The sequence below is a fragment of the Ursus arctos genome, chromosome Y (genome assembly GCF_023065955.2).
Source record: "Ursus arctos isolate Adak ecotype North America chromosome Y, UrsArc2.0, whole genome shotgun sequence".
NCBI classification, from domain to species: Eukaryota; Metazoa; Chordata; class Mammalia; order Carnivora; family Ursidae; genus Ursus; species Ursus arctos.
The window spans coordinates 23902516-23915041 of record NC_079874.1 but is presented as its reverse complement, the minus strand read 5'-3'; the positions used below and the strand labels follow the sequence as shown (position 1 = coordinate 23915041).

The 12526-nt window shown below is 33.9% G+C and overlaps 1 protein-coding gene across 17 annotated transcripts in view; it reads right to left on the bottom strand.

Moving 5' to 3' along the window:
* LOC113248372 (probable ubiquitin carboxyl-terminal hydrolase FAF-X) overlaps positions 1-12526 on the bottom strand; it is a 155144-nt gene that overhangs the window by 75946 nt on the left and 66672 nt on the right. For 11 of the 17 annotated variants that reach the window (XM_044380522.3, XM_026489772.4, XM_057315561.1 and 8 more), the window contains 5 exons: positions 11377-11525; positions 5298-5385; positions 2687-3029; positions 1413-1508; positions 721-932 (listed from right to left, as the gene is read on the bottom strand). In XM_044380522.3, the coding sequence (XP_044236457.1) occupies positions 721-932; positions 1413-1508; positions 2687-3029; positions 5298-5385; positions 11377-11525 (888 nt within the window). The remainder of the gene's footprint in view (positions 1-720; positions 933-1412; positions 1509-2686; positions 3030-5297; positions 5386-11376; positions 11526-12526) is intronic. The other 6 variants (XM_044380523.3, XM_044380529.3, XM_026489773.4 and 3 more) reach the window with 1 other exon arrangement.

The following is a 12526-nucleotide window of genomic DNA, read 5'->3' as shown; positions in this document are numbered from 1 at the left end:
TCACAGATAAGATACAAAACAAAAATATTCAAGAAGCATTTTACATTTTTTAGTTATAAAAATGATCACGAAAAAAATTTAACTGTATTTACTCTATAAACTTTCCCCAAATCTAAAAATGCCATTTGAACTATTTTTAAATAATTTAGCTTATCTACTTAATTTATGATTATCTGATTTATACTGCAATACTGAATTTACTTATAATTATACAAATATATAATTTAGTAAATTATTTATTTGATAGTAGTTCCCAAATCTAAAGAAAATTTAGCAAAAACCATTTCAAGACTTTCTTCTTCCTATCTATTAAATAAGTAGCTTTTAAGAATTTTATTTTTACTAGTGTGAATGAATATCATTAAAATAAAAACACACAGCAGCTATAAAATACCATCCCCACCTAGTAGGTGATAATAGCTTGGACCAAACCAAACAAAAAGACAAGAAGGAAAGCAGGAAGCGAAGAAAGAAAACAAAGCAAAGAGAAAAAAGACAAAAAGAAAAATTGTATTTAATGACTGATAATGCCTAACCAAAATATAAATAGAAATTTTCTACTTAAAAGAAAAATACACCTATGAGAACGCAAATATTTTTAAAAGATAGGACACAGAAATCCAGAATGAAAATTTTCCTACTTTCACTACTTTCCTAACTAATTGGCTAGGAAAATAATAAATGACTGCAAATTAACTAGTGGATCAATTTCTTACAAACCTTGACATAGGCAGAATTGTTCTTTCTTCATGATAATCGCTGTCACATTCATTTATGTATTCCCTTAAAACAGTTAATACTCGAACCATTCGAATGGCTTCCTGTTTTGCACAATTAATACTGTCTTCATCACCATCCAAAACACACAATGTATCATATGAGGCTTTCAAACGATCAAAGCAAGATTGGATGAAGTCTTCATGGATAACCACCTATAAATAACAGGCCAAGGAAAGATAATTTAAGTTGCTTCAAAAACAAATATGGCAGTCAGTAATCTAAAAAAGTAAAATAAAATTCCAACTTGTAGGTAACTATCAATTACATATTCATCCAGTAATATAATGCACAGAAGGAAGCTGATAACAAGAAAAAAGGCAATTAAACCAATTATTAAAAACAACAACAAGAAAAAACGTTTGGGACTAAGTGTCAAGTAATTCAAACTTTGGGCTATCTCAACATAAATAATAAATAACTTTGTTCAAAATAATACTAAGCACCTAATGGTAATTACCAAACCAACATTCTTTGAGTTAGTATTTTGTAAAGGACAAATGTGGATTAAGTACCTAATTTTTGACAAGAGTTAAAAAATTAATTTCTAGTTATAAGTTTAAAAAGCTTCCTCTAAACACAAGAGTATTTCTGACCTAGCTGAAGTGGAAGTTTTTATGTACTTGAAACCTCACCTGATTGACCTGTAACCTGGGGCCAAGGTTTGTGTATATCTCTTTAAGGAGATCTATAGCTCTGTTGGCAATGTCATCATTACTCTGAATCACAACCTAGATCCAAAAATTAGAGTATTAGTAACATTCAAAACTATTTTAATTTGGCACTTAAATGCAACTTAAATAAACCTGAAAATAAAAGATTAATATTTATAAAATGCAGGTGTTCTGAATAGAGAAATCTGCTTAAAAATGAATAGGATAAAATAAATTTTAATTAATATTATTTAACTCTACAACTGGTAGACAAGCTGTGAGACTTTCAAGGAGTAATTCAACTGGTATTATATAATTTTTTATTACAGAGGTTACTGCTTTTTAAAAATATTTGAAAATCACTGATTTTAATGAAAAACAACAGCAAATCTTAGTCTACTTACAGTTTGCAAAAAAATACAAACAACAAAAATGCAATATGACAAAAATATAGTAAGAGTTGAAATATGTAACTTTTTTTTTTTTTAAAGATTTTATTTATTTATTCGACAGAGATAGAGACAGCCAGCGAGAGAGGGAACACAAGCAGGGGGAGTGGGAGAGGAAGAAGCAGGCTCCCAGCGGAGCAGCCTGATGTGGGGCTCGATCCCAGAACGCCGGGATCACGCCCTGAGCCAAAGGCAGACGCTTAACTGCTGTGCCACCCAGGCGCCCCTGAAATATGTAACTTTTAACAGATCAGATTTAAGATGGCAACATGATTTATTTACACTACCAAATGGCAAAGTTAACCTTAAATAAACTTTTCTCTCCCAAATACTTAAACTGATCAAAAATTAAACAGTGTCAATAAAGGTATTAACTCAAAATTCCTCCCAAATAAGAGTCTTCTCTTCTGTCCGTTACTCATTTTGGCATTAAACATACAATAACAACTCCCAAGACGTAACACTTAAGTAAAAGAGAAAGAAACTTTCACGAGGGGGTAGGTGAAAAATGTGTGGGTAGACAATGGATGGTACATTCACGTACATCTGAAAAGACTCTGGGTTAAGTCAAACAAGAACAGTGGCAGATGGTAGAAGAAAAAATTGAGGGAAAAAAACCCTAAGCCACTGGCAAACAGACGAAGAAGCTAAAGACGAACAATTTCTCCCCCCCCCCCCCGATTCCTATGACAAACACAAAAGCAGGATAAATACAAATAACTTACAGGCAAATTATGATTTAAGTATATTTAAACAAACAACCTGAGGTACAATGTCTGCAAACAAGAGTTCCTACTTCTCACTTACCCTCCAAAGGTAGTCTAATCCTATTAGTTCCAAATCATCCATCATATAGGCTCTTCTTTTTGCTACTAGTTTCCCTTCACGACAATTAACTGCTTTGAAGAATCGTTCAAAACATTTCATTCCATTTTCAGTTAAAAGGGAGGGATCAAGCTGAAGCACATTACTTTCAAAGAAGTCCTTATTAATATCAGGATCTAAGTCTGGTTCATCCCCCATTAATTTGGAATACCACTTAAAACAGGCTTCACGATCACAAAGGTAAACTGCATTCTCTGCTAAGCATTTCCATATTTGTTTTGCTTGAGGAGCACAGAGCCATAGTTGGCCATCCTTCAATAAAAATCTTGGAAAAATTAAAAAAATCAGTAATTAGATCTACGTAACCCTCAAACACAATTTATTTCAATATGCCTGAAGTTACATTTATCACAAGTAAATTTTTACTACAGATTAAAGAGGTATTCTTTCAAAAGAATTTGTTATTATATAACAGCAGAAAAACAAAAACAACTCATTTATTTAACAGGCATATATTTCTGATGCAACTGCAAAAAGCCAACAATTTAGGTATGTGACTTCACCTAAATGTTAGAAATTTCTTCCTTGTTCTCTACAAGATGAGCATTTGAAACCAGATACTGGTTTAGTTTCCTAAACTTACATGGCTTCACTAAAATTGGCATATTATACTAAATAACTTTCAGAGGTAAGTGAATGTTATTTAAGCTCATTTCTAGGTCAGTAATCATTAGTATAATATTTAGCAGTGTTCTCCAGGGCTTTTTAATTCTGTGATTATTAAAGTCATTAAGTCATTATAAGGTAAAATTATGATGCGTCTGCTTTAAGTAGTTTCTTTCTTCAGATTCTAGTTTCCTCTAGCTAGAAGTTGCCTCCATCTACTGTTCACTGTTTCTATGAATAACAGTGAAAGAAAACAGAAGCTAATTTTAATCTGAATAATTCTGCATTTAATTCTTGTTTCACAAAATTATAGTGGCATCATGTCCAATATATTGTGATGTATTTACTTAACATCTGTGGGGTTCTTCTTTTGGGTATTAATTATATGTTCCCCAACATCTCCTTAATTCTAAATCTGTGTATAAAGAGGCCTTTTAGCTTTTAATCCTATCTAATCCTTCATATCTTCATATATAATTGAACAACATAAGGTCCAAAATAGTAAAATGCAAAAAATGCATTATTGTTTGCAGTAAAATGCATAACTTTTCAAACTAAGACTCCCAAATAAGTCTGCCAGAGTACTGGTGTTACAGAACCACAGATTTTAAAGTGAGAGACCCACTAGATGAGGATTCCAGTTCTATCACACGCAGTTATCTGAATTCAAACAAGTTACCTTGCCCGCCCGAATCGCAGACTTATTTCAAATTGGAATAACAATGCCTCACAGAGTTGCTATAAAGATTAAAATGATTGGTGCAAAGTCAAATATACAGCTAGCATTAAGTCTCAGTTCTTCTGCCTTTAATGAACTGCAGTACTAAGTATTTACAGAGTAAAAGCCATAAAAGGACTTTAGATACTAATCTTTATTAATAGAGAAGATAAATTCCAAACCATTTTTCTCTGCCAACAGACCTAACGGATACAATACACATGAATCAACAACAATGGCACACTATAGGGAAGCTTGTCCTTTTAACCAGGTGTTTAATAAAAGGGGGGCACTCTAAGTAAATGTCATAAAATTGATAACTAGAATTTTCTCAAGTTCAAATGATATAAACACTTGTACCAGAGAAGATGAGATCAATTTGACATATTATTAATTAGAAAACAGAATATATGTCAATCTAAATAGTTCTCCATAAATTAGGACACAGTTCAGTAACAGAAATACAATATATACAACATATCCAAAGAGAAAATTTCCCAAAATTAATATATGAAAATAATAAATGCAACAGGTTTTATGAAAAAGAGTCTCAGTATTTTTTTCTTACAATATTTGTGATTAAAATTTTTTTTCTGGTAGGATCTGATAACTGCATTCCTAAGACCTCTCATTATTTAAGCTATATATACATATCCACACACACACCCGTCATTAAAAGTAAAACATACTGACCAATTTTTAACACAATATGTAGTTTTGTTTTTTTAAAAGAGAGGAAATTTTTCCTTACCCGTATCTGAATGTTATTACATATAACTTTAGATTACCTTTTGTTAGCCACTGTTAGAATAAACAAAGCATCCAAAGGACACCAAAACCCTGTTCCTTACTGCCACAACAGCCTTAATGAAAGTGTAGCTCCCTAGAGCTGACTGTTTTTGTCTTATACTTCGAGATATGAAAATGTGTAATGAATAAACTTTTATTTCTAACATAAATATAAACTATATTCTGAAACTTAAAATGCAGTCTTCAAAAAAGACAAAAGTTAAAGCTTAGCAAATAATTTTAAAGTACTTAAAAATGAACACAAAGGAAATGTTACATTAACTTTTGGCAATGCTTTTTATGTGAGAAATATTCAGCCGCAGGGTGCAATGGCCATACTACATACAGGTATAATGAATATTAATACTGCATCTGTTATCTATGCCTTAAAGAGAAGAGCACTAATTGCTTAAAACCAACCTAAGGAAGTTAAGTCGTTCTTGGACTTCTTGAACATGACTGTATCTACTTCCAAGCCTCACAGTTTGCGGGTCATAGTCTTCATGGTCTGCAAATTAACAAAAATTATGCATAATACACATGTATATCCACACAGTACTAAAGGAAATTATAAAGTCAAAATCACTTATTATCAGGCAATCTATACTATAATAGTGGTATTGACATATATCCAATTTTCCCCACAAAATTAACATTTTATGTAGCCAAAAGGAAAATAAAACCCAGTGAATGTGCAATTAAAAATTTTTCAGCACAACTCCTTTTCATTCTCCATATATACTGAGGCAACGTGTGAATAAAGTTTATGATTTTTTCCCTTCATTTCCCCCCATTAATACTAAAACTTTTCTCACAGGGAAAGCATTCTAGAGTAAAAAATATCATTAAGGGCACTCATAGAAAATTAGGGTGACTGAGGCACTACTATATTTGATAAAGTTATCAAAGTACTCCAGCACTGGAGTACCAATGTCTCTAAGAGCCTCAGATATTCAAAATACCTACCCTCCCAATATCATTCCAAAAACAAATATAACTAGGCCTAGCCTCAGTGGGAAATCCTATTTTTATTTTTTTAAAAGATTTTATTTATGTGACAGAGAGACTGCCAGCAAGAGAGGGAACACAGCAGGGGAGAGGGAGAGGAAGAAGCAGGCTCCCAGCTGAGGAGCCCAATGTGGGACTCGATCCCGGAACGCCGGGATCACGCCCTGAGCCGAAGGCAGACGCTTAACGACTGTGCTACCCAGGCGCCCCGGAAATCCTATTTTTAAAACATAGAATTAGTGGGGCGCCTGGGTGGCTCAATTAAGCATCTGACTTCAGCTCAGATCAAGCCCCACATTAGGCTCCTTGCTCAGCAGGGAGCCTACTTCTCCCTAACCTTCTGCCTGTAGCTCCCCCCTGCTTGTGCTCTCATTCTGTGTCAAATGAATAAATAAAATATTATTAAAAAACAAAACCAAACATAAAATTAGTAAGTACTCTGGATTTCCTTTATTAACATCATATATGCTAGTTGAAAAATCCTCAGAGTTGGTGAAAAAGCAAAGGAAACAGATTAAAAAGTACAGACTGTCCTAAAAATATTATGTATACTATTTTGTGTTTGAGATGTTTTATTCAAAAAGGAAGAAGTCAACTCAGACTCACAATATAAAAACCTTTCCTAAAAAAAAAAATTCTCCTAAGTCTGTTTATTCAGTATCAGGCAAAAGAACATCACAAAAGAATTAGAAGGCTTGGATAAAGCCCTCTGCCTGGAACCAAGCTCGTTTGTATGCAGAACAGAATATGGGGCAATAAACTGCCTCCAGCAAGCATGGTCAACCACTCAGTAACCAAAGACATTTATTTCAAAATTTTGAAACAAGTTTCAAAGGATTGAGAAAATTTACAATTCCTTTTTATTAATAAGTACTGATGTGTTATATTATCTTTTAGAACTTGATTAAGTCATTAATGATACCAAAGAATTCTAATCCTTTTAAAATTCTTAAAGGCATCCCAAGTTTTCCAAATGACCAGATTTTTCCACATCAGAATGAAATGCAATTGGATGTAAAACCGTGACTTGCTAAAATATGAATAATAGAGAATGCTTAACAATGTTAAATGAATTTCAGTAAATAAAGGAAACCCGCATATTACGTTTTGTACTTCCCTTACAAGTAAGCGTATCTGCCAGCAATTTTCTTCTTGAGAGTCATCAAGTGCATCAAACCTTAGGATTCCAAAATTCTAGAAAAATTTTTCTCACTATACATAAGTTTTCTGGTTTTACAGAACAGTGAGTTCTATGAGACTAAACTCTGGACCACCACTTTAGCTCCTTTGTATTTATACCTTAAATACTTTTGTCTAAAAATGTGTGTTTACTTGGATCAATTAGTGGGAGGAGAGGAGAGCTTTGTGTAACTTTCTTTTTTGATATAATGTTTTCAATGTGCAAAAGTAATACAACGAGCTATTCTTTACCCAGACAGCTATAATTATTTACATTCTGCCCATTTGTTTTATCAGGATTTCTATTATATATACATATATATTTGTTAGTTTTGTTAACTATTTGAAGGTAAATGACTCCAGTTACTTTACTGCTTAAAACTATCTTTACAAATAACAAAGACATAAACCATAGTATACTTATCTGATTTTAAGATCAATAAAAGAGTATTATCTGATCCACAGCCTACACTTAATTTCATCCCAGTAACATCCAATCCCAATAATGTCCTTTATGCTTTCCTTTTTTTTTTCCCCAGTCCAAAATCAAATTGAGGCTCATATATCGCATGAGGTCATTTCCTTAAACCCAGAGTTTTCCTTAGTTCTTTTTCATGTTTCTTATCTTGTTAGACTGTTTTAAAGAATAAAAAGCTACTTTCGGTGCCTGAGTGGCTCAGCTGGTGAAGCATCTGCCTTCGGCTCAGGTTATGACCCCTGGTCATGGGATCCAGTCCTGCACTGAGCTCCTTGTTCAGCGGGGAGTCTGCTTCTCCCACTGCCTGCTGCTCCTGCTGCTTGTGCTCTCCCTGTCTCTCTGATACATAAATAAAATCTTAAAAAAAAAAAAAAAAGTGAAAAAAGCTACTTGTCCAATGCTACTTAATTTGGGCTCATGTTACCTCTAGTTACATTCATGTTATGTATTTTTGACAAATACCACAAAAGATATAATAATTTGTGGAATGATATTCTGATACTATGTCATTATTCTGGTCCTCATCAAAATTTAACTCACTAGTTTTTTTCATCTGGTATTTTTTCCTACACTTTTAGTTGACATTCTCCTTCATTTATTTATTTGTATCTCTATGGACTCAAGCACTTATATACTGAAAAGGCTATGATCCATAGTATCATTATTTTGTTGCTCTAAGTATTACAGATTGACCTAGTGAGGCTTTATCTTTTTGCCATGCCAATATACGTCTTTATAAACACCTTATGACATTATGATGTTCGTCTCATCCTGTACTTTCCTACTGTAGGCCTCCAAGGAGTTACGAGCTCAATACAATGAGTAACACTAGGTAAAAATACTTTTTAAATTACAATACCCACAAATATCTAAAAGTTCTTCATGGCTCACATGCAGAAATGAGGAAGAACTACTAAGTGAACCGAATCAGGACATGCCATTCTATCAAAGCATTCTTGTTGAATGACACTTGCAAAGAGAACTTTAAGTTGGCAAGTAGTCCTGAAAACAGTCAAGTAACATAATGAAATCAGAGAATGGGAAGGGGTAATGCAGTGTCAGTCCATAGAAAACACAGGTCTAAATCAATTTCATGTGTTCTATAATTAGTGTAAGTCCTTGTAATCCTCATCCAGAAATGAAAATCTAAAACGCTCAGTAAGTGCAAATTACTGCAAAGGATCCATTCTAATGAACTAAGTTGAACTGTATTATATACTTTGTTGGTGCATATTTAAAAAATGTGATTGAGTGAATACTGAGGCATATGAAGCTCACCAAGAAGGGGCCAAAAGAGCTCATTTTTATCTCCATGTATAAAAGTTGGAAAGGGTTTTAATAAGTTACTAAAAGTATAACTGCAATCAGCTGGCCATACCGCTGGGGCACTAACCTCTTCCAAAACCAAAGATGCATTCTAGAAATACAATGCAGTGCTGTCAAAAGTGTAATACCAATGAAATAACACTGAACAAATTATAACTGTGGGAATCTTGTATCATCTGATAGCATATGTTGACATTTCAGGAGAACAAGAAACATGCTTCCTATATAGATGTAATCACCACAGTTTGTGTTGGTTTTAGCTCTAGGTCAGAAGTAATTTAATGTTAGAAGTTTTAGAAGCAAACCACATTTCAGGGTGCCTTGGAGGCTCAATTGGTTTAGTGTCTGCCTTAGGCTCAGGTCATGATCTCTTCGTGGTCCTGGGATGGAGCCCTGCATGGGGTTCCTTGCTTATCAGGGAGTTTGCTTGTGCCTCTCCCTCTGCCCATACTCTCTGTTCATGCTGTCTGTTTCTAAGGAAAAAAAAAAAATCTAAACTACATTTTAGCAAGTATTAACTCATTTAGGAAACACACATACTCTTGGTATCTTAATTTTACCAATTTGGTAAAATTGGTAATTATAGAGTCTTAATTCACTTAGAAGTTATATATATTAAGAGTTGGAGCCAGGCTTTAAATTTAGAGAGTTTAAAGCCTGAACTCTCATTTCTAACCTTTCAAAAAGCAATATAAAGAAGATTATGAAGAATGCTGACATTCTGGGGGCAACTGGGTGGCTCAGTCACTTATGCCTTGGGCTTAGGTCATGATCCCAGAATCCTGGGATCAAGCCCCAAGTTGGGCTTAGAGGGGAATCTGTTTCTCCCTCTCCATGCTCATGCTCTCTCCCTCTCATGAATAAATAAAATCCTAAACAAAACAAAAGAATGCCAACATTCTTGAAGTCATGAAAATGATATATGCCAAAAACATAGATACAATCTGACTAAATGGAACAGGATCCAACTGAGGTAGAAAAGCACACGTGCCCCAGCTGGCCGACTGCCTTGGCAATTTGGTCTTTACTGAGAGGGCATTAAAACAACAGATAAAATCACATAAAAATGGAAGTTAATTAAAATTACCACTGCAGCTTAAAATGTAGCTGATTCTACTTTTGGGAAAGGTCTTAGCTGGCATTAGGAGGGCTCTCTACCAGGAATAAAATTTAACATCCTAAAAATCTCAAAATTCTAGCTTATTGTCACTGCTTTTGGCTGCTCTTGCTAGAGAAAAATCATAAAGTTTCATGCCTATAGTACCTTCCCTGGGGCCTACCATTTTGCTAAGAAGGAACACTGGAATCTAAATGAGGCCAATTATAACATCTGATGCTTAGACTGCTTTTCTAACCCCAGAACTAGAATGGACAAACTGGGTACAATATAAAAGGAACAGGAAGCCAATGCAATCATAAGGTGCATCTAAAAAGTTGCTTAATTTTTCCATTTTGTTTCTATAACTTTTATAAGGCTAAGTATAAATCAGTAACAACCAGGGGGGTTTTTATTTACATGCACCTATTACTCAGCCAAACCATCAAATCACACACATCTCAACCATCTAAGGCACAAGCACAAGTAACAGATCTTATTATTCTGGTCAAATAATGAGTATTATAAATATCCTTATTTTAAATATATAACTCGATTCTACACATCCTGACACAGCACAACAGAGTAGTATTTTCAGTTCCACATTAGGCTCAATCCGGTTTTCAACTGGTGAATAGAAAATTTTTCTTCTCCATACTCAAATATACAAAATTGGACCTAAAAGGCAGCTGGGTTCTTGTCTGTTTGTCTATGAATCTGGTGTAATACAGAGGAGATATAGATGTATGAAGAATACTTTGTGTCCAGCACACACAGATTCTAATAAAAGTTTTGATAAGGACAAATAATATTGGAATTGATCGTTAAAGCACCAAGAAGATAGTCCTCAAATATTAAGAAGTTTTCTGTTGAAATCTGAGGAAACTTTATCTCAACATTTTTAAACAGTTTCACATTCTGAGAACCAATGAGAACACATGTCATTCATCCTGTTAATTTCTAATAATTTTTTTGAACAATGGAAAATGTTAACTCAGGTAATTAAAAACAACGTAATGTATTATTTCAAAGCAAAGGTGGCCAAAATTAATGGAGGAATTATTAATCAAGTTTTCCTGAAAAGCAGTGTGGCAAGAAGAATGCAAACATTTAAAATAAGTTAGGTAAGTACCCAAGAGAATAGCAACCAATGTGGTAAGAATAGACAAGAGCTCCCAGATGTGGAAAGATAAGAACTTAGTAACAGGCCTTGAAAAGCTGACCTGAAGTTTAGTTGGTGTTGGTTTTGGAAGGCTGAGTGGATTTGTAAGAATATTTCACTTCCATTTTCTGACCCATGTAAAAACATATACATTTTCATTTCTGAGGTAATTACACTGAGGACAAAACAAAAACCAGGGAAAGGAAGCTATGCTGATTCTCAATAGTTAATTTTAGTTTATAATACATACCTCTAGCATACAGTCGAATACTGTTCATGTAAGTTGCAAGGTTTTCTGCTACCAAAGTAACTAAGGCATGATTGTGCTGAAGCTGGTTGATTAAATCATGACGATAAAATACATGGGGACTTCGCTGAGTTTGACTAAAACGAGAAGAACTTAACAGTATAATTAGGCAATGAACACTGCTGTAATTAAGAATTTACAGAGACTATCCCAGCTGCTAATTCAGATGTTTAAAATGTTTTTCATTCATAATAAAAACTGGGTCAATATCTTCCTTTTAACAGCAAAATATCAAGCAATTTAAAGAGAATAATCAAGGTCTTAAAACATATTTACTCTACCACTCTCATCTTATATGAAAATCAGCAATTAGTATTCTCCAACTTCAACCATGATATTAATCTTATGTAAGTATCTAAAGCACAGGCACAAATTTTCATGAGCAAGTATATTAGCTCTTAAAAGTTCACTTTGTAACACTGAATTTGCAACCAATTTTGCTCCCAAATATAACCAGAAAGATACCCAAGTTTCCTTTCTATTTTGCCATATTCAATGAAACCAATAAATGCTCACATCATTATTAATCCACTCGTGATTAAATCACCTGCCTTTGAATGTAATACTGCATGAATAAATAAGCAACGAAAAAATGGGTATGTTTGATAAGACATGTTTGGTGAATCAAAAAAACAGTCAAAATATGTCCTTTATAAAAAAAATTATCAACAGATTATTTCCTGATTTCCTCCTTTATTTATGCCCACGAAGTTACCTTTTCATGTAGTTTTTCCAGCACTGAAAAAAAACAACCAATATTCAACTTGAAAAATTAAAGCATAAAGGTGGGATTCTGTAGGGGCTTCTGGGCAGCTCAGTTGGTTAAGCATCTTAATTCTTGATTTCAGCTCAGGACATAATCTCAGGGTTGTGAGATCCAGTCCTGTGTCAAGCTCTTCTATGGGTGGGGAGCCTGGTCAAGACTGTCTCTCTCCCTCTACCCACATTAGCACTACTACCCACCCTGCCTGCGTGTTTACTCTCTCAAAAAAAGAAAGAAAAAAAGGCATTATGAAATTCAGTCTGAACAGGAATCCTGTTGTTGGCACACACAATTTTATCCACCTAGAGCTGTAAAATATCTTGGCAAGAA